This window comes from Hyla sarda, chromosome 3 (assembly GCF_029499605.1).
Source record: "Hyla sarda isolate aHylSar1 chromosome 3, aHylSar1.hap1, whole genome shotgun sequence".
NCBI lineage: Eukaryota > Metazoa > Chordata > Amphibia > Anura > Hylidae > Hyla > Hyla sarda.
Window position 1 is genome coordinate 82,506,079 of NC_079191.1, and position 21,593 is coordinate 82,527,671.

Consider the following 21,593-nt stretch of genomic DNA (forward strand, 5'->3'; position numbering starts at 1 on the left):
TACCCATTGACTTCAATGGGTAGGAAAATATGCAGCAGCAAATATGCAGCAAAATGCGGCATGTGTGACGCAATCAAGCATACTGTCTTTTTAAATCTGCTGAAAATTTGGAGCCTGAGGCTACTGCGATCAGGATACGGATTTGCCTGAAGTCCCATAGACTTCAAAGCTGATGGAAACAGATATGGTGCCACCAAACCCTGAATGCAGTTAGGCTCTTGCTTGTTTTACTACCACTTGAGGAAGAGATTATAGATGCCTGAAGCTCTATCCCATGACACAATAAGCTTCATATATACAACAAGTTTCCTTGGGGAAATAAATCCCCTCAGGGATAACCCTGACTAAAGGCACCCAAATTAATGGTAAGACTTAACTTTTATTTCATTTTTATTCAAACTAATATTAGTGCTCATTGGCCACTAGGTGGCAATAGTGTTTTAAAAGTTCCAGCACTGTACATATGTATTCATTTATTCCCATATGCTAACTAGCATGAGTGGGTTACTGGATCTATTTGTTTTACAGCCTGCTGGCTCGGTTCAGCCAGTTTATATTTCTTAATGTATTCCCTACTACTCTGGGACCATATGACAGTGCTCTTCTAAAATCTTTAAAGGGTTTAAAGATTTTAGAACAGCACTGTCATATGGTCCCAGAGTAGTAGGGAATACATTAAGCCAGCTGGTAAATAAAAACAATAATGCAGCCAGGTTCATTTGTAATGCTGGATGCATAAATTGAGAAATATAAACTGGCTGAACCGAGCCAGCAGGCTGTAAAACAAATAGATCCAGTAACCCACTCATGCTAGTTAGCATATGGGAATAAATGAATACATATGTACAGTTCTGGAACTTTTAAAACACTATTGCCACCTAGTGGCCAATGAGCACTAATATTAGTTTGAACAAAAATAAAATGAAAGTTAAAGGGGTATTCCAGGAAAAAAACTTTTTTTATATATCAACTGGCTCCAGAAAGTTAATCAGATTTGTAAATTACTTCTATTAAAAAATATTAATCCTTTCAGTACTTATGAGCTTCTGAAGTTAAGGTTGTTCTTTTCTGTCTAAGTGCTCTCTGATGACACGAGTCTCGGGAAACGCCCAGTTTATAAGAGGTTTGCTATGGGGATTTGCTTCTAAACTGGGCGTTTCCCGAGACAGGTGTCATCAGAGAGGATTTAGACAGAAAATAACAACCTTAACTTCAGAAGTTCATAAGTACTGAAAGGATTAATATTTTTTAATAGAAGTAATTTACAAATCTGTTTAACTTTCTGGAGCCAGTTGATATATAAAAAAAAAAGTTTTTTCCTGGATAACCCCTTTAAGTCTTACCATTAATTTGGGTGCCTTTAGTCAGGGTTATCCCTGAGGGGATTTATTTCCCCAAGGAAACTTGTTGTATATATATATTGTTGCCCAGAGACACCCAAGGGGAACTTCTTTCTGGTATAGTACAATAAGCTTCAGTCTCTATGTTAACACTTTGTAAGGCACTGCATATAGATCCTTGTCAGACACATCAGTCCATCAAAGTGACTTGGTTGCATATGTCCATTGCTATTAACTCTTTACTAAGTGCACCTACGCCATCTATAGCTCGCCAAGCTGATACATGGATATGGCATTGCTAGGGTCAGCAACCAGAACCACTTTTGACCCCTGCAGTTCAGCTCCTAGAATCCAATTCACTTTTTCTCCATGCTCAATGCAGAGACTTGAAGTCACTCTTGGAGACGCTTCTGTCATATGTTTCAATTTAACTTTGGACGTTGACTTCTTTGAGTGGAGATGTTTTTGCGGTTTCTGGGGTTGCACTGTGTCTTTTCCGAGAACCCAAAGACACACTCTACCATCATTGCCTCCAGAGAGTAAGAAAGTCTGTCCAGGATCTTGCTCTAAAAAACTGACTTGAGAGACACCTTGAGTGTGAGCCTTAAAACACAAGTCTTCTTCGAATCGAGTTCCTGTTATCCGAAAGGAACGGATTTTGCCATCCTCGGCACCACAGCAAAACACATTTCCACAGTTGGATATGGAAAGCGAATGAGCCAGTGGTGGATTAAAGAGCTGACCTGGGGATTGATGGAGATCCGTATCTTCTTCGTCTTGAGCCAAATGTTGCAGATTTGTAAGCCATAGAGGTCTTGCTTTCTGCACATTCCAGAGCATCACCTAAAGTTCAGAGAACATGAAAATGACTATTGTATAGATTCCACAAAGAACAATACTAGAGATGAGCGAACTTACAGTAAATTCGATTCGTCACAAACTTCTCGGCTCGGCAGTTGATGACTTATCCTGCATAAATTAGTTCAGCTTTCAGGTGCTCCCGTGGGCTGGAAAAGGTGGATACAGTCCTAGGAGACTCTTTCCTAGAACTGTATCCATCTTTTCCAGCCCACGGGAGCACCTGAAAGCTGAACTAATTTATGCAGGATAAGTCATCAACTGCCGAGCCGAGAAGTTCGTGACGAATCGAATTTACTGTAAGTTCGCTCATCTCTAAATAATACCATTCATCAACTGAAAAGGAATTTAAAGGGAAACAATGACGAGATTTTACCATAAATAACATGTGGAATCACTTTTTTTTAACAAAATACGCATGCTTAAATTGCTGTATTATCCCTATAACTTTCTCATTTATTTTTATTATATGTGGCAGTATGATGGATCATTTCTTATGCTGGGATCTGTAGTTGTTATCTGTACCACTGCTGCATACATGTGATTTTTTTTGATCACTTTTTATTCCATTGTCTCTGGGATGTGATGAGATCAAAAATTAACAATTTTGAACTTGGACTGGTATTTTTTTTTTTTGAGATTCACCATACAGGATCAATAACATTATATTTTAAAAGTTTGGACATTTTCACAGGCTGCAATATCAAATGTTTTATTTATTTTTATATTTTTCGTCAAATTGGAAAAGGGAGGTAAACCTTTTTATTTTTTTTACTATTCACTTGAAATTCTTTAAAAGGATGAGTCTCATTAGGGCTGGGCGGTATACCGGTTCATACCGAATACCGAAATTTTTGTGCTGCACAATATGAATTTTAACCCATACCGCAATACCGGTTTGGCCCCTCCCCCTCAGGAATTAATGAATTATTAGCCCAGCACTGCGCTGTCCCCATCGGGGAACCAATCATATGTGACCCGCAAGCGCTGTTCTGCTCCCCCCCCCAATTGATTATCAGCCCAGCGGGGTACTACTCACATATGTCACCCGCAAGCGATGCCCTCCTTGTCCTCCTGTTTGTTGCGGCCGCCGGTGCAGTCACTCTATACCAGTGGTCTTCAACCTCCAGATGTTGCAAAACTACAACTCCCAGCATGCCCGGACAGCCAACGGCTGTCCGGGCATGCTGGGAGTTGTAGTTTTGCAACATCTAAAGGTCCGCAGATTGCAAACCACTGCTCTATACTGTATCCCTATGCCCGGGCTGCAAAAGGTAAACAAAATAAACTTTAACTCACCTTCCCCGTCGGTCCTGACCATCTTCCCAGGGAATGGAACGTCGGAGAGCCGTCAGCCTATCACCGGCCGCAGCGATGTTCCGCCTCGGCCGGTGATAGGTTGAGCACACTGTCATGTAAGAAGCCATGTCTCATGGTAAAAATCTTTTACTATAATGCCCGGTCTGCCTGAAAATAAAACCATAAACAGGACTCACCTGCATCTGCTCCCTCAGTGTCCGAATATCTTGCTCTGCTCCTCCGCTGCCATCTTCTTTCTGGTCCGGCTGTGGTCAGCACGTCACAGTGCCGGTCAGCAAGGCACCAGCCGCAGCGTTCTCCTGTCTCGGATGGCCATTGGCTGAACGGCAGTGTGATGCATTGAGCCTAGGTGACCAATGCATCACACTCAGCCTATTGCCGGCCGAGGTGTGAGATCATTATGGCTGGGCATTTGCTGACCGGCTCTGCGACATGCTGACCACAACCAGACCAGAAAAAAGACGGCAGTGGAGGAGCAGAGCACGATACCGGGACACAGAGGAAGCAGATGCAGCCGAGTTCTGTTTATTTGTTTTATTTTTACACAGAAATTTTCTTCTTTTTTTTTTTCCCATGAGATTTCTTTAAATGATAGCAAATACCTTGATTGCTATTACTATTCAGTGCTATGTATTAGGGATCGACCGATATCGTTTTTTTTAGGGCCCATACCGATAATCGGTGGAGGTTAGGGCCGATAGCTGATAACGTATACCGATATTCCGGTATAAGTTATCGGCTATTTATCCCCCCGCGACACCGCTGCAGATCACTGATTTAAAGAGGGCGCTTTAAATCAATGCACTGCAGTGGCTTTTGCGGTGCCATAGGCCGCCGCCGCCACCCGCTTCTCTCCCCCTGCCTGTCCGGGAGTCCTGAGACCTATCACCGCCACCGCTCCCCCCACCGCACCGCAGCACGACCGCCGCCGCCACCCGCTTCTCTCCCCCTGCCTGTCCGGGAGTCCTGAGACCTATCACCGCCACCCCCGCACCGCAGCACGACCGCCGCCGCCGCACAGCGACCGCCTCCCCCGGCCCCATTGCCTCCCCCATAATTACCTGTTCCCGGGGTCCACTCCACATCTGGCTACTAGGGATGTAAGAAAAAATCGATTCCCGCGATTTTTCACTTGCCGATACTGAATCGATTCAAAAATATTTTGAATCGATTCAGTATCGGCAAGTGAAAAATCGCTTTAGTGATGTGGAATTTGTATCTCCTGATGCACAGAAAGCATGTCCCGGGCATCAGGAGATACAAGTTCCACATTTTGTCAGCCGGATCTGACGCGGCGGCAGCGCTCTGGGTGTACGGAGCGGGCTCCGACTCGTGCCCGCTCCGTACTCTGCGGCCCCCAGCTGATTTCAGTATCCGGGGGCCACTGATGCATCACCGCCGCTAATATCCAGCATGCGGTGCTCTGCAGTGTGTGGAGCGGGCTCCCGACTCGTGCCCGCTCCATACTCTGCAGTCCCCAGCTGTTCTTAGTAGCCGGGGGCCGCCGCTAATAGCCAGCATGCGGCGATCGCCGCGGCTGGCTATTAACCCTTTAGATCTCCGCTGTCAAAGCTGACAGCGGCGTCTAAAGGGAGAGGTGTATGCTCTCCGTGGCTCTGTCATTGATAGAGCCGGGCCGGACCAGGCTCTATCAATGGATCGCAGATAAATGGAGTTCAATAGAATCTATTAATCTGTCAGAGGAATCTAATGATTCCTAAAAGACTAATAAAGTGTACAAAAAAATAAATAAAATAAAAATAAAAAGTTTTAATAAAAGCGTAAAAGACATTGTTTTTTAAACAGAATCGGGATATATCGCGATGTATCGTCACCTAGACGGTATCGCGATTTATCGAATCGCCACACTGGTATCGCGATTCGAATCGAATAATTCTTGGCGATTCACACCCCTACTGGCTACGGTGGCGTCCTCCTGAACTGTCACTGTGCGCACTGACGGTGACATCACGTCGCGCACGTCACGTCACTCGTCATTGCGCACAGCGTAACGCAGAAAGAGCAAGAAGTAGCGTGGGCTCCGGGAACAGGTAATTATAAAACCGGGGATGGGGGAGGCAATGAGGCCGGGGCGGTTGGGGTGCAACGCGGTGCGGCGGGGGTGCGGTGCGGCAGGTCGGGGCGGTCGCGGGGCGGTGCATTATCGGAAAGGTAATTGCCAATACAAATAATGCTCAAAATCGTGATTATCGGCCGATAATATCGACCATACCGATAATCGGTCGATCCCTACTATGGATCAGCGATCCACTTGAACAGCCTGACAGCAGACTATATAAGAGCAGGTGAGGAAACTTCTGGCTACCATCTTCACACTTCAGATCCATTGTGATCACACAGTACATGGTCCAATTACTGTCCCCAAAGCCCTGCAACTGCTTTAGATGCTGTGATCAGTATCTGATGTTCACCATTAGCCTACATAGCGAGCGCAGCTCCTGCTTCATAGACTGTGAACGCTCAATGGCGTAAATGTACACCCTAGTGTTCAGGACCGACATTCATATTCTGCGTACTCTAAGGGGTTAATGTATCTTTTCACATCATACAATGAATACGTTTCATTTGAAGTAACCAGAATACCCTTTAAATAAATGCCCATTCTTGCAGTTTCCTTCAGGACCCCAAGAAATAAATGTGACCCGAAGCGGCCCCGATAACTCACCTGCATGTCGAGTCCACATGACACAAGGCTCTGTGGGCGATGAGGTCTAAAAGAAACTGCTGAACATATATTAGTGTGTCTCTGCAGGGTCCTACAAACTTTCTTAGTCTGTAAGTCTAAGACTTTCACAGTGCCAGAGTCATCAGCAGCCGCTAGGAGACTGTCTGTTTCATTGACAGAAATACAGTTGATCTCGTCTTTGTTGACGCTGAATGTTTCCACCGGTTCTGCTAAGACTCTGGTGTCCAGCACAGAGATAGTCTCCCCGTGAGCAGCATAAAGCTTGGAGAAAGAAACTGGAGAGAATGCCACGCCTGTTACATCTTCATCGCCCTTCACATGGATCTTGCCCATTGGAGTTCCTTGCTCACTCCAGATGGTAACCTCACCACTTTCAGCACCAGAAGCAATCACTCTCTCCTTGCTGACTGCCAGACATAACACAGGATTGACATGACCAGTGTCCCACTTTGCAGCCATTTTTCCTCCTGCAGCTAAGAAAGGAAAGTAAAGAAAGGTTTACACAGTAAGATAGTTCTCCGGAATAAGTTATCACACAGATTTAATGTTGTCTATGTCTACAAGCCAAAAAGGGTTTATCCCAAGATAAAAAAAGTATTATTAGGGATGTCCCGATACTGGTGCCGACATTTTCCTGAGTATTTGTGCTCGTCCAAATATACACAGCTTTGATACCTGCAGATTGCGCAGACACCACACAATCAGTAGGCAGATAGATATAGTTTTCCCACAACAGGTCCCCTCCATAAAAAGTTAAAAATCCCTCCCACCTTCCCTATGCTCCGGCACTGTGGCCACACTATTGTTCACTCCATTATCTGGAGTCATGCAGGACCTAATGCTCAATCATGTGGCAGGTCCTGCACCACTCCGGCTTGCAGGAGAAGGTCCTGCACCACTAACAGAGCAGAGGATGCAGAGAACGCAAAAGCAGAGGGAAAGTGAATGGGATTTTTATTATTTTCTTTTGGAGGGGACTTATTAGGGTAAACTTATGGGGGTAGCTAGCTTATAGGAGGTAGACTATCTACCTAACTACTGGGGGCTTCTACTTAAAAGGGGAAGATTTCCTACATACCTACCTATCATGGGCCTTAACCTAATCTGGGGGCATATATTAAAGGGGTACTCCAAAGTGAAAAAAAATGTTTAAAAATCAACTGATGCCAAAAAGTTTTACAGCTTTGTAAATTCTTTCTATTTAAGGGGAACTGCGGTACTTAATTGCTCATCCCCTATCCACAGGATTGGGGTAAGTGTCTAAACATGTAGGTCAGACTGCCGGAACCCGACGTGATCTACTAAAAAATCTTCAGAATATCGGGGCGCCGTGCAGTGGATGACGTGGGGTCCCAGCGGTCAGGCCCTCATGATCAGACACCTATCCCCTATCCTGTGGAGTTCCCCTCTGTGTGTGTCTGGTTTTGCATAAATACTCCTACCTAAAAGCAGCGCAATCGATGTGCAGCCTATAGCGATCATTTAAATGGCCAGAGAGAAGATGCCATCTGTTCACCTTTTACACAGACCGATTATCAGGGACATGCACTACTAGTTTCTGCGTAACACTTAGTTGTCAGTGATTCCGGAGCCAGTGAGGATTGAGGCTGCCTGTAGTTCTGGCATAATAAATCTACTAATAGACAGCCTTAAAGGGAACCTGTCATTGCTTTACAGAGGCTGGAAATATATCAATGTTGACTACATATATAGCAGAGTTAAATAAGCCCTAAGGGTGGGGATGATTGTCTATTGGACTTCCGGTACATCTATTCATCACATTACTCTCGGCTGCAGAGATTGATCGGGACTTTTAATCATCCTGACGACTGTCTGGCAGCCGGGTGCAGTGAATAGTTAGTGTGGGGGTCAGGATATGAACACGGGATAGGAGTATGAGAGCGTCAGTTACTTTTCCTCTCCCACAAGGTTTTAGGTAGGAAGAACAGGCAATGCCAGTTACTCTGCTCAAATATATCTCAGCAGGATTAGACAGACAGCTGATCTCTTATTTCCTAAAGGCTGAAAGGGTCAAGTGTAAGATAAGCCCAATTGTGGGTTGTCCTCATAACTGATCCACAGACATAATGTTGGTAACATTAGCCTGTGCATCCGATACCCACAGCACCTAGGGTATGTTCACACTGAGGAATTGGGCAGAAATCACGCTGAAGATTTCCACCCCAAAATACCGTTTTTTTCTGCTCAGAATTAGCAGCGATTCCGCGCGGAAATGCAGGTTTCATGAGGAGGAGGAAGAAGAGTGGGAGGAGAAGAGGAGGAGGAGGAGGAGGAAGAGTGGGAGGAGTTCCAGCGGCCATTTCCACAGATTGATTTTCAGGGGCGTTTCCACTCATTTTTGGTGAAAATTTTGTGTTTTTCTCATAGAGAGATTATTCACAGACTGAATACAGTCACAGAATCAGAAATGAGAATCTCAAAATGGCTGCTGAATAAAAAGTGGGTGGAGAGTGGGCGTAATATATGTATTTTTTTTATTCATAAATAATCCTCTTTTTTTTTTTTTCATGTGGAAATTCTGCACGGATTCTGCGTGGAAATGCTTCTGACTGAAAAAAATAAAATAACATTGATCTCTATGGGAGAACGACGCTGATTCCGCCTGAAAGTACATGTTCTTTCTTCAAGCGGAACAGACTCCTCGTCAGAATTCTGCTTGAGGAAATTCCTCAGTGTGAGGGGCAGAAATTCTGTACAACTCTATGGGGGACATTTATCATTCAATATAGATGTTTTTCCGTCTATCCTTGGCGCTTGAATGTCGCAGTTATGTAAATTTAGCGACTTATATGCGACTTTTTTAAATAGAAGTTTCCTAGCGTTTTACACCGTTTTCTGATTTAGACAGCTCTGCACCCTCATTTATCATATGCGACATTTGTAATAAGTCGCTAAATATTGTGCTAACCCCGATTTCTAGGCGCAAAAGTACGCATACCAAAAGCACACGTACAAAACCTCTCTACCCTGCGCAAAACAAGCGTGCACAGCCGCGGGGAATTCATTATCTAAGGTAGACACAAACGATAAATTACACGCTGCTAAGCAAAAAAGTTAGAAGGAAAAAAGAGTGGTAAAAAAAAAGAGTAGCGTACACTTTTAATGATAACTGTCCTCCTATGGGGGTTTTCACTGCTGAATGATTTGGAGAGGAAAAAGCGAGCAGAATTACTCGTGGAAATTCCTCTCCATTTCCTCAGTGTGAACATACCCAAGAACCGCAGCTCTATAGTTTACAGTACACACCTGCACTTCTTTAGTCCTGTCTGATAAACACAGAGGACATATTTACCAGACAAGGTAATGGGTAGTCTATGAAGCTAATAATTAACTATAAGTCCCAGCATGCACCACGATCGGGCACAGTTACATCTCACAGCAGTGTCCGGTCTCCTTTCCCCTGCGGTCGGATCTGTCGGACATGTAAACACGTTACACACCTCGCTCTCCAGGATCAATGGTGTCTTCCCCAGCTCACACATGTGCTGCTACACGCCATTGGCTACACTCTTTCCGCAGACGTAAGGGGCGCGCTCTGATTGGTTGGAAGGCCGTCACTCACGGATCGGAAGGCGTGGTTACCCATGTGATGCGCACGCGCGGCAGAGTGCCTGGCTGTGATTGGTCCACACACTGTCATAAGGAGGCCGGATCTGTCGCTGATTGGTTGATGAGCTGCGCCGCTGAGGAATGCTGGGTGGAGGGAGAACAGGAAGACCTCCGGGGCCCCGCTACTATCTCACCTCCCATTGGACCGCCTCGTATTTATTTTTGTATAGGCGGCCCGTGATTGGTCGGTGATTACGTGATGCAGAGGATGTTGCTCGGCGCTGGGTGATGTGGGAGTGTGGAGGGGATTGAGTCGCCGGTAACCGGGAAATACGGAGGGAATGGCGGCGGCCGCCGCTCCCTCTGCGGCTCCCGCTGTCCCTCCTCCTCCGCCCCCGCCTCCTGCCCCGGGCACCGGACGGTTACCCAGCCGTGTGCTGGAGCTAGTCTTCTCCTACCTGGACCTGTCAGACCTCCGGAGCTGCGGCCTGGTGTGTAAGCACTGGCATCGCTGCCTGCACGGCGACGAGAACAACGATGTGTGGCGGAGCCTGTGCCTGCGGACGGTCAGCGAGGAGGCGCTGCGGACTGACGTGCTGTGTAACCTGCCCACCTACAAGGCGAAGGTGAGAGGCGCGGGTGGCTCATCAATGGAGAACGATGACATCTTCAGCGGCCAATCAGATCGCTGCTTCTAAGGCGGAGAGGTCACTGTAAGCGGCGCGCTGATTGGCTTCTCCATTCATTCATTGTGTATAGGCGGCTTCTCCATTCATTCATTGTGGATATGCGGCCCATACATCCTGAATGTAGATGTGGAAGAGCACAGGGCATCTATTAAGTCTGTCAAACAGAAGCGTTGCCCATAGCAACCAATCACGGCTCTGCTTTCGTTTTACCATAGCTCATCTAGGAATGACAGCTGAGTGGTGTTTGGTTACTATGGGTAACAGACAGTTTTTGTTTTGTTACGTTTGATAAATAGGGCCCGCTAGGATTATTGATTGTATTGCCTATCTACAGGATAGGGCAGGATTTCCCACCCAGTGTGCCTCCAGCTGTTGTAAAACTACAACTTCCAGTTTGCTGGGAGTCGTAGTTTTTGAACGGCTGGAGGCACGCTGGTTGGGAAACACAGGGTTAAGGGATAAGCGTCTGACACCAGCCCCTTACACCCTTATGTGGGTCAGCACATGCTCCATGAGTTGTCTGTGGTAGATACCGGAGTACAGCGCTCGGGTATCACCCGCATGCCCATTGACAATCGATTTAGCATGTGCCAATCCACCTCGGGGTTCAACAGGGAGAATCAGGACCCCATTTGGATACTTATCCCCTATGTACAGGTTTCTAGTTGCTGGAAAACCTCTTTAGGTGGCTAACTGAGAACTAAAGGGTTGTTTCTGTAGCACTACAATGCCCAGAAACCTTTCATAAGGGATATAGGCTATAGCAGTTTATGATCACTTCACTTGCCTGGCAGGGTCGGTCATGGTTGAATTAGACAATCTGCTCTCCTATGAACATCTGCTCACAGCCCACCCTATCCTCCATTGTATTTCCTTAAGAGGAGGAGATAAGTGGCAGCCCTGGTGACGCTCATGTTACAAGAAAAATGGGTTCAGGCCAGTTATAACAAACACTGTTTGATCCTTGGTTGGTCAATCCCTTTTAAGACATTGGGGTCTTTCAAGAAAACGTAGGTGCTTTTGGATGAGCTTTCTCCTATAAGGAACATTCACACATGAGAGTAAAATCTGAAGTGTATTTCCACTGCACAAATCGGAGTCTGATATTTAGATTTCTGCTTTGGATCCACATGAGGATCACCTTGGATGTCATTCAGTAGGATTTATTCTGTTTTTCCAAGTAAATTCCATAAACATAAGTAGAATATGGTGGCAAACATCTGTGTGGAAATAAGTCACATGTATGGGATATGAATTGTGTGGCAACTGCTGCGGTTTACTTCCCCAAAAACAAAAGAATCAGGCAGTAACAATCCAATATGTCTAATCTTTCTTACTCCTGACATCTGTTTAGGAAAGTCGGAAGGCCCCCATACACAGTTGATTAACTTGCCCTACCGAAATATGCAGGATTTAAGGTATTGTAATGTATATGGGTCCTTTAAAGGGTTTTTTCGGGCACAAAAAAAGTTTATTTGGTTAGGGGCATTATAAAAGACTTACTAGCCAACCTACATGGCCTGCAGCTTTGTGCTATGTAGTCCAGTTCCCCACTTGTCCGTCTTTGTCCTTCTAGCCATGTAATGCCTCAGTCCGTGATTGGGAGGGTGGGCTTTCACTGTGAAGTCCATCTTTGGAAGTAGGGGGCATCACACAAAAGCTACAGGCTACCTAGGTAGGGTAGAATGTCTTTATTTTCGTGCTGCTCCACAACCCAAATATAAATATTTCTTTCATCCTATAAATGCACCACTAGGGAGATTGAGAGAGGACTTGTGGGTCTCCCAATGGTGCAAGCCTACCATTCTCATGGGCTTCAGGGACAGGGATCTCTATGGGATGGACAAGCCATCTGCCTAGACACTCATGTTCTCTCTCTCTCAGCTGAAACTATAAGATCTCCCCTCTCAAAGGGGATTCCCTGGGTCTGCAGAAACAAATTAAAGGGGTTATCCAGGAAAAAAAACGTTTTATTTTTTTATTTATTTTTTTAAATAGATCAACTGGCTCCGGAAAGTTAAACAGATTTGTAAATGACTTCTATTCAAAAAAATCTTTCAGTACTTATTAGCTGCTGAAGTTGAGTTGTGCTCTCTGATGACACCTGTCTCGGGAACTGTCCAGAGTAGAAGCAAATCCCCATAGCAAACCTCTTCCACTCTGTGCAGTTCCCAAGACAAGCAGAGAGCACTGTTGCCAGACAGAAAAGAACTCAACTTCAGCAGCTGATAATTATTAGGATTTAGATTTTTTAATAGAAGTAATTTACAAATCTGTTTAACTTTCTGGAGCCAGTTGATATATAAAAATAGAATTAAAGGGGTATTCCAGGAAAGATTTTGACTACAAATACCAGCCCCCAGGGGTGGGAATGCATGCAGATACTTATTAGGCTGGGTTCACACCACGTTTTTGCAATACAGTTCCCGTATCGGGTTTTTTATTTAAAAAAAAAAACGATTCCTCAAAACCGGACTAAAAACGTGTACAAATTTTTATCTGTATACGGTTTGAAAAATGATGTCCAGTTGCATCCGTTTTTAATGGGGGGGAAAAAGTGTACCTTAACTTTTCACTCCATTATGACTAAAGTTTCACTTGTTTGATTGAAATTCCAAGAAAAAAAAAACTTTGCAAAGTAAAAAACCTTATGGTGAAAACCGGATGGAACCGTACGCACATACGATTCTGTACGATTCCCATTGACTCTCAAGTAAAAAAAAAAAAAACGTTTTTTCACCCGGACCAAAAACCGTGAAACCGTATAGCAAAATTGTGGTGTGAACCCACCTTTACAGGGGTTCTGGATTCAGGAACAGCTGGAGACTAGAAGGGACCCCAGGGCAACCAAGGGAAGGAATGTAAGGCCTCAGCGGTGAACCACCAGAGGGGCACAAGGTCACAGGAGCTTATGAGAATAGCTCATTTCACCTACAGGTTAGTAGAATGGCATCTATGCTCTGACAGCCCTTCACCTCAGGGTTACAGAGAATATAAAAGCTGATTTTTTTGGGCAGTTGATATCCTTGTGATATCATACCATGCCCACTCATTGCAAGTCTATGGGAGGGGGCATGACGGCCACCGTCCCCACCCATAGACTTTTTATCTAAGAGCCGAGGAACATGCTCTCGAATCACCCAAAGTGCAAGAAAAAGTGCAAATGTGTTACACTAAAAAAAGCGCACAAAGGATGCGGTCTGTCGCAAGCCCTTCTCTGATAGGAGGGTATGGCGGGATATCACTAGGGGCGCGACAGTGACGTCACGACCCCGCCACCCAGCAGCGGGACCTTCTTTAAACACAACGGTGCAGTTGCTGTAGGAATAGTGATGCCGAGGGCCTTTATCGTAAGGGCTAATACGAGAAAAGAATTAGAGCTAATTTCTTTCTAAATCTCAACCACCCCTGTCCCCATGCTTTGTGTGGTATTACCATTTTGCTCCATTCACTTCAATGGTGCTGAGCTGCAATAACTCAACCTGGGGACACGTCACGCCCACTCCCATAGACTTGTAGTGAGGGAGCGTGGCTGTGATGTCACGAGGGGCGTGGCCGACCCCCGCAGTGCAAAAACAGCGCACGAGGGGCGTGGCCGACCCCCGCAGTGCAAAAACAGCGTTCGGAACATTTACTTCTGAATGCTGCCTAGTGGAGTACCCCTTTAACTAATGAAATGCTATCATGGAAGCTTGCATTTCTTCTAGCATCTACATAAGCCAAAAGGTTGGGAAAAATCACAGCATTCTTTGTAACTTTAAATGTCCATCCAAGAAGACACGGATTTTCATCAGGCGCAGGAAGTGCATCAGCTTCTATAGAACAAATTTATAGTGGCTACTTGGATTTCCCCCTCCCCTTATTATATTTGGGCATTAAAGGCTCCAGTTGTCACCTTGTAAAGAGAAGGTCCACCAGGCAGTATATATAGATAGAGGATTGTGCTTGAGCTCCTTGATCCTCGCTGAAGGTTGGGGATGAGGGCGATCTCCTCTTTTATGGATCCTTATCTATTTTCTGTCCAATGGTGCAGGAGGTGGTCTCTCCAAGGGTGTCATGGTCTCAAGGAAAAACACTTACGGTGAGTGCAATTTTTGTTTTTTGTGGTGCCTGGATAACCCAGTTTAAGTCTTCCTTTATTTATGTATATTGAGTAAAAGTTATAAGTGCAATTTCCTGAGAACTACTAAGAATCACGTGTTGAGAAATCTTGCACCAGTTTGACCATCCACATCTTTGTCCCTGCAGGTACGAGCCTTCCAGCATGGCTTCAGCTCCAACGATTGCTCTAGGAATGTTTACATTAAGAAGAATGGTTTTACTCTGCACCGGAATCCAATTGCTCAGAGCACTGACGGGGCACGCACCAAAATTGGCTTCAGTGAGGGTCGGCATGCCTGGGAAGTATGGTGGGAAGGGCCGCTTGGCACAGTGGCAGTTATCGGCATTGCAACAAAACGGGCTCCCATGCAGTGTCAGGGTTATGTGGCGCTCCTCGGAAGTGATGATCAGAGTTGGGGCTGGAACCTAGTTGATAATAACCTATTGCACAATGGAGAAGTGAATGGGAGTTTTCCACAATGCAATAACGCACCCAAATATCAGGTAAGATAAAAGTGAACATTTCATACCAGGTTCGGCAGGCGGGTAACTATATGCACTGCCCATCTGTTACCTCCAGAGAACGCAGCCCACTGTAGAAAATTCTTTTCATAGTGGTGGAGGTTAATGTAGTAGAAATATGTGGCTAAAGCAGCAGATTAAGGTCACTGCTGTAGCTGATCTTTTGGGCTTCTTTTTGTGAAAGTATTGTCTAGCTATACCAAAATCAATAAATTGTGGTCTTGCAGAATGAAAAGTTCGTTTTCATTGGTCTATATTGTGTATGAATTGTTTATAGTTTTTCAGATCTCTGCTTGCTGTCATTTAGTAGTGAGAACGTACCCTTAATGGGAATCTGTCGGCTGCAATTTAGGTTCCAACTGCTGACACTGTTAGCTGTTAGGACAAGGAGACATAGTACTTTTCATATATATGTCTGTGCTTCTGTAATGTAGAAAAATGCTTTTTGTTCTCTGTTGCAAAGAGTCAGAGAGGCGTTGCCATATTAATCAAGCAGGGACAGTGATGGGAGGGGCTCTCCGAGTGCCATCCCGCAGCACTACTGGTACAGTGGTCCCTCAACATACCATGCAATGTAAAGTATAGGACATATACTGTGCAATGTAAAGTATAGGACAGTGGTCTTCAACCTGCGGACCTCCAGATGTTGCAAAACTACAACACCCAGCATGCCCGGACAGCCGTTGGCTGTCCGGGCATGCTGGGAGTTGTAGTTTTGCAACATTTGGAGGTCCGCTGGTTGAAGACCACTTGTATAGGAAGTTGTACTCGCCTGTCCCCGCCGCTCCGGACTGTCACTGCTGCCCTTGATGTCGCCTTCCATCGCTGTCGCCGCGTCCCTGACGCTCCGGTAAGGCCTCTGCTTCTACAGCATCCTCGCTCTCCGTCGCCGCCATCACGTCGTTACACACGCCACTCCTATTGGATTATAGGACGGTGTGCGCAGCGGCGTGATGACGACGATGGAGAGCGCAGACTATGCAGGGATCCCGAAGAGGATGCACCGGAGCCCCGAGGACAGGTGAGTGATCGTCTCCGGACCACACGGGGCACCGTAAACTGCTATCCGGTGGTAGCTGAAGCAGTCTGCGCTGCCGGATAGCCATTTATGCGATGGCCCCGACATACAAAAGCGTTGTATGTTGATGCTGCCTTTAACATGCGATTGCCTCTGAGAGGCCATTGTATGTTGAAATGATCGTATGTCGGGGCCATCGTAGGTCGAGGGGTACACTGTACTTGGGAACACTTGGCACCAGAGAACAAAATAATTTTTCTATGTTATGGAAGCACAGACAGATATAAAAAAAAAAAAGTTACCATGTGTCTCCTTGCCCTAACAGTTATCCAACAGTGTCAGCAATTTAGAGCATGAATTGTAGCTGTCAGGTTCCCTTTATGTGGCACATTTATAATAGGTTCATGTTTTATTTCTGGAACGCAAATGGACTTTGTTCTCTGTACCAGAAATGACAGCAGGAGAGGAGGGGTTGCACAGCAGCTTGGAGAACAACTCACACTGGCTGGAAAGAGGGTGGAGAGCAGATACAAGGCAGTCTGCAGGGAAGAGCCACTATAAGAATTCAAGTAGAGGAAAAAAAACACATAGCGCACGTCCACAACATGCACTTTGACCTAAGGCTTCTCAGCAAAATGTATTAAACTAACAGGTTGTTAGTGTACTTTATGATCATGAAGTGCAAGCCCGCTAGCCACGTCATGGCCACCTGTAAGTAGCTGGTACCTAACGTCCCCAGCATAAAATGTCTGTGACCACTACCGCTGCAACACCAGTGCCAACATAGGGAACGACCCACTGGCAGAGTAGCCCCAATGCTGACGGAACCATTATAAGCTGTGCATAACCATAGAAGAAAACTGTAGAAGCAAAATAAATGTGCACCATAATAAGTTCAAGGCAAGAAAATGTCTTTCAGATATGTCCCTGGCCTTTAACCCCTTAACGAAAATTGACGTAAATGTACGTCATGGTGCAGTGGTACTTAGTGCACCATGATGTACATTTACGCTCTGTAATGACCGCAAGCACCAGACAGGTGCTCGCGTCATACATGACAGGTCCTGGCTGCTATCAGCAGCCGGAGACCTGCCGATAATGGCCGACATCAGCGATCTCGCCGATGTCTGCAATTAAGCCCCTCAGATACCGTGATCAATACAGATCACTGCATCTGCGGCAGCGCGGTAAAAGGAGGATTGGATCGCCCACAGCGCTGCCGCGGGGATTCGATCATCCAGCATGGCGGCCGGAGGTCCCCTCACCTGCCTCTGGCCTTCTCCATGGGTCTTCTGCTCTAATCTAAAATCGAGCAGACCAGAGCAGAAGATTGCTGGTAACACTGATCAGTGCTATGCCCTATACATAGCTCTGAACAGTATTAGCAATCAAATGAGTGCTATAGAAAAGTCCCCTATGAGGACATAAAAAAAAAAAAACCTTTCCCTAATAAAATTGTCCTTTTTCTCCATTTTACCCCCCCCCCCCAAAAAAAGCGTAAAAAAATAAAAAATAAAAATAAAAATAAACATATTTGGTATTGGTGTGTACGTAAAAGTCTGAACTATCAAATATATTAATTATCCTGTAAGGTGAACGGCGTAAACGAGAAAAAAAAGTCAAAAATTGCTGCTTTCTTGTCACATTTTATAAAAAAAATTAATAAAATTAAGTTCAATATAAGCAAAGGTGATACCGATAAAAACTACAAATCATGGTGCCAAAAATTTGCCCTCATACCACCCCAGAAACAGAAAAAATGAGAAAGTTATAGGTGGTTAAAATAGGGCAATTTTAAACATGTTCATTTTGTTTGAGATTTTTTTTAAACGGTACAATTATAAAAAGCATGTAACATGGGTATCATTTTAATCGTATTGACCAACAGAATAAAGAAAACATGTCATTTTTACCGGAAAGTGTACAGTGGGAAAACAAAACTTCTAAAATTTGAAAAATGGCGGTTTTCTTTTCAATTTCCCCACATGAATATTTTTTTTTTCAATTTTGTACATTTTATGGTAAGATGAGTGTCATTACAAAGTAACATTGATGATGCAAAAAACAAGCCCTTATATGGGTCTGTGGATGAAAATCTAAACGTTATGATTTTTAGAAGGTAAGGATGAAAAAACAAAAAAATGCAAAAATAAAATTGGCCTGGTCCTTAAGGGGTTAAAGACTATGTAAATCCAATAAAGACTTCTTGGTTATGGAATGTAATTTGTGACTTTCAGGGTCTATAGACTTTTGCCATTGATGATGATGTGTGAAAGTTAGAGATGAGCGAACTTCCAGTAATTCAATTCGTCACAAACTTCTCGGCTCGGCGGTTGCTGACTTTATCCTGCATAATTAGTTCAGCTTTCAGGTGCTCCGGTGGCTGGAGACTCTTTCCTAGGACTGTATCCACCTTTTCCAGCCACCGGAGGACCTGAAAGCTGAACTAATTTATGCAGGATAAAGTCAACAAACGCCGAGAAGTTCGTGACAAATGGAATTACTGTAAGTTCGCTCATCTCTAGTGAGTGTCTGTGTAGCCCCAGTTTATTACTTTTGACCTATACTCATTATATATTTTTCTCTTCACGTTGCAGATAGGTGAAAGGATCAGAGTAATCTTGGATATGGAAGACAAGACCTTGGCCTTTGAGCGTGGCTATGAGTTTTTAGGAGTGGCATTTAGGGGACTTCCAAAGACCTGTCTATATCCAGCAGTCTCTGCAGTGTACGGAAACACAGAAGTGACTTTGGTCTACCTAGGGAAACCGCTGGATGGATAACTCTTCTCCAGAAGATGGCCGTGGCCAGACAGGAGGGGCTGTGCATGCAATGGAGCAGAAGGCGCCCCCGCTCTGCGGGTACCCACAGGACAGAAGTGATCGGGGGATCATCCTTCCTTACTCAAGACTTGGAAGGCTTTCCACCTCATCCCAGTGTGATCTGGGAGAGTCTGTGGGTTGTTGCTGTGTGTATGGCGACTATGGGTTGTATTTTTTATCCCAGTTGTTGACAGTCTGTTATTGTGTCGGTTTGGTGATTGTGCAATGGAAACCAGTGTTCTTAGCTAACAGATGCAGGGATGAGGGGAGCAAAGTATATCGCTCCTTCTTTCTAGAGGGATCTCCTGTTTGGTGTTTGTTTTTTAATCTCTTTGTTCAATGCCCTAGCTGTAACATCTGCCATAGGGTTATATGATTTTTATCCATGCCACTGTTTTTAAACCTCTATTTTAAGTGGTATCTCTAGGGTACTTTTGGGTACTTTTTTTTTTTTTTAAACACAAATCGAGCTGCCATCCCCACCGTGTGTTTATAGATGGCTCACTCAGGTGGGGTTTCTTTAAAGGGAAGCTATAATTTTAGCATTTTATCAGTGACAATAGACCTTTTGTTTTATGGAGCAAGGTTCTAGTTTAAATAATATCCTATTTAAGGGTCTATCCGCATGTACAGTATCCTGCGTAGGATTTGATGCTGCAGATTTGTTGCAGTGTTCAATCATTTAGTTTACATTGAAATCTGCAGCATCCTATAGGCGCAGGTGACTGTACATGTGAATACACCCTAAAGGGACAATCCAAGAAAAACTAATGCTGTGTTTTGTCTCATGCAGGGTCTGGGGGAGGAGGTGTATGGCTCAGGGAATCAAAGTATTTACAAAATCCCTCTGTTGTATACTGCCCCCTTCAGTTCTGCACTTTACCATACCGGACACTCCAGCTTATGTTAAGTATAACTTAAAGGGGTATTCCAGGAAAAAAAATTTTATATATCAACTGGCTCCAGAAAGTTAAACAGATTTGTAAATTACTTCTATTAAAAAAATCTTAATCCTTTCAATAATTATCCGCTTCTGAAGTTGAGTAGTTGTTTTCTGTCTGGCAACAGTGCTCTCTGCTGACATCTCTGCTTGTCTCGGGAACTGCACAGAGTAGTAGAGGTTTGCTATGGGGATTTGCTTCTAAACTGGACGGTTCCCGAGACAGGTTTAATCAGAGAGCACTTAGACAGAAAACAACAATTCAAATTCAGCAGCTCATAAGTACTGAAAGGATTAAGATTTTTTAATAGAAGCCAGTTGATATATATAAAAAAAATTTTTTTCCTGGATGACCCCTTTAAAGGGGTACTCCGGTGGAAAACAATTTAATTTATTTTTTCAAATCAACTGAGGCAGAAAGTTAAAACAGAATCGTAATTTACTTCTATTTAAAAATCTCAATCCTTCCACTACTTATCAGCTGCTGTATACAACAGAGGAAGTTGAGTTGTTCTTTTCTGTCTGACCACAGTGCTCTCTGCTTACACCTCTGTCCATGTCAGGAACAAATCCCTATAGCAAACCTCTCCTGCTCTTGACAGTTCCTAAAATGGACAGCGGTGTCAGCAGAGAGCACTGTGGTCAGACTGAAAAGAACTACACAACTTCCTCTGTAGTATACAGCAGCTGATAAGTACTGGAAGAATTAAGATTTTTAAATAGATGTAATTTATGATTCTGTTTAGCTTTCTGCCACCAGTTCACCGGCGTACCCCTTTAAGGTGGAATGAATATCTTAGACCATTGTAGCAGTATTTAGGGACTATTTGTTTTACTAAATCGAGCATTTAGAACTGGATCCAAAAGGAATAGTTCAGAATTTCTACTTTGGTAGCACAAATTACTGCCAATGGTAACCTCTACAGCAGTGTTTCCCAACAAGTGTGCCTCCAGCTGTTGCAAAACTACAACTTCCAGCATGCCCGGACAGCCAACGGCTGTCCGGGCATGCTGGAAGTTGTAGTTTTGCAACGGCTGGAGACACTGCCCTACGGTATGTATCACGAACCTAAAAATCACATAAAATGCCACAACCACTCGTCTATCTGCTGCACAGACTCTGAACTCTTTTATATTCTCAACTCCCCACAGCACATGCCAGCTATGGCCTATAGACACTTGTACAATCTGTGATTGATACCCTGACCTGGGTTTGGGCATTATTAATTTATCTTTTTAATTTCTCATTGCAAATAGAACCCTGACCTGGAAAGAACGTTTTCATCTTTATCTTCCATTTTGTTCGTCAATGTATCACGAAGAAGCCTAATCTAATGGGGCCATTACGTGGTCATGAGCAGAGTGCTAGGTATATTGGAAATTCTTCAGAGTTGATTTCTTTTTATTTTTTTAGTTTTTTCTCGCAGAAGTGACAAATAGTGTTGTCCATGTCTTGTCTTAGTCACCATACTGCCTGACAATTAAGAAACTTTATTAAAAATATCCATTTGTATACAGCAGTCATGCAGACCGGAGTACACCAGTGCATCTGCTGCTTTACAGTAAGGACAATCTATTGGTGTATGATAGAGTTGAGCGAACTTACAGTAAATTGGCTCATAGCTAATAGAGATGAGCGAACTTACAGTAAATTCGATTCGTCACGAACTTCTCGGCTCGACAGTTGATGACTTTTCCTGTGTAAA

The 21,593-nt window shown here is 44.4% G+C and overlaps 2 protein-coding genes across 9 annotated transcripts; one reads left to right on the forward strand and one right to left on the reverse strand.

Moving 5' to 3' along the window:
- Positions 1-1,371: 1,371 nt before the first annotated feature.
- WDR53 (WD repeat domain 53) lies at positions 1,372-10,389 on the reverse strand. Of its 7 annotated transcripts, none has more exons than XM_056564418.1 (3): positions 10,254-10,389; positions 6,205-6,698; positions 1,372-2,183 (listed from the first exon to the last, which is right to left on the reverse strand). In XM_056564418.1, the coding sequence occupies exons 2-3, from the start codon at positions 6,682-6,684 to the stop codon at positions 1,602-1,604; spliced, it is 1,062 nt and encodes a 353-aa protein (XP_056420393.1). In that variant the 5' UTR covers positions 6,685-6,698; positions 10,254-10,389; the 3' UTR covers positions 1,372-1,601. The 7 variants fall into 7 exon arrangements, with proteins under 7 accessions (XP_056420393.1, XP_056420392.1, XP_056420391.1 ...); XM_056564417.1 differs by lacking the exon at positions 10,254-10,389 and adding an exon at positions 9,687-9,817; XM_056564416.1 differs by lacking the exon at positions 10,254-10,389 and adding an exon at positions 9,539-9,677.
- On the forward strand, positions 9,868-20,364 carry FBXO45 (F-box protein 45). 2 transcript variants are annotated; one of them, XM_056564424.1, is made up of 4 exons: positions 9,868-10,421; positions 14,518-14,565; positions 14,733-15,089; positions 18,723-20,364. In XM_056564424.1, exons 1-4 carry the CDS (start codon positions 10,137-10,139, stop codon positions 18,906-18,908), a joined length of 876 nt encoding a protein of 291 aa, XP_056420399.1. In that variant the 5' UTR covers positions 9,868-10,136; the 3' UTR covers positions 18,909-20,364. The 2 variants fall into 2 exon arrangements, with proteins under 2 accessions (XP_056420399.1, XP_056420400.1); XM_056564425.1 differs by lacking the exon at positions 14,518-14,565 and having other exon boundaries at positions 9,964-10,421; positions 18,723-20,362.
- Positions 20,365-21,593: the final 1,229 nt, after the last annotated feature.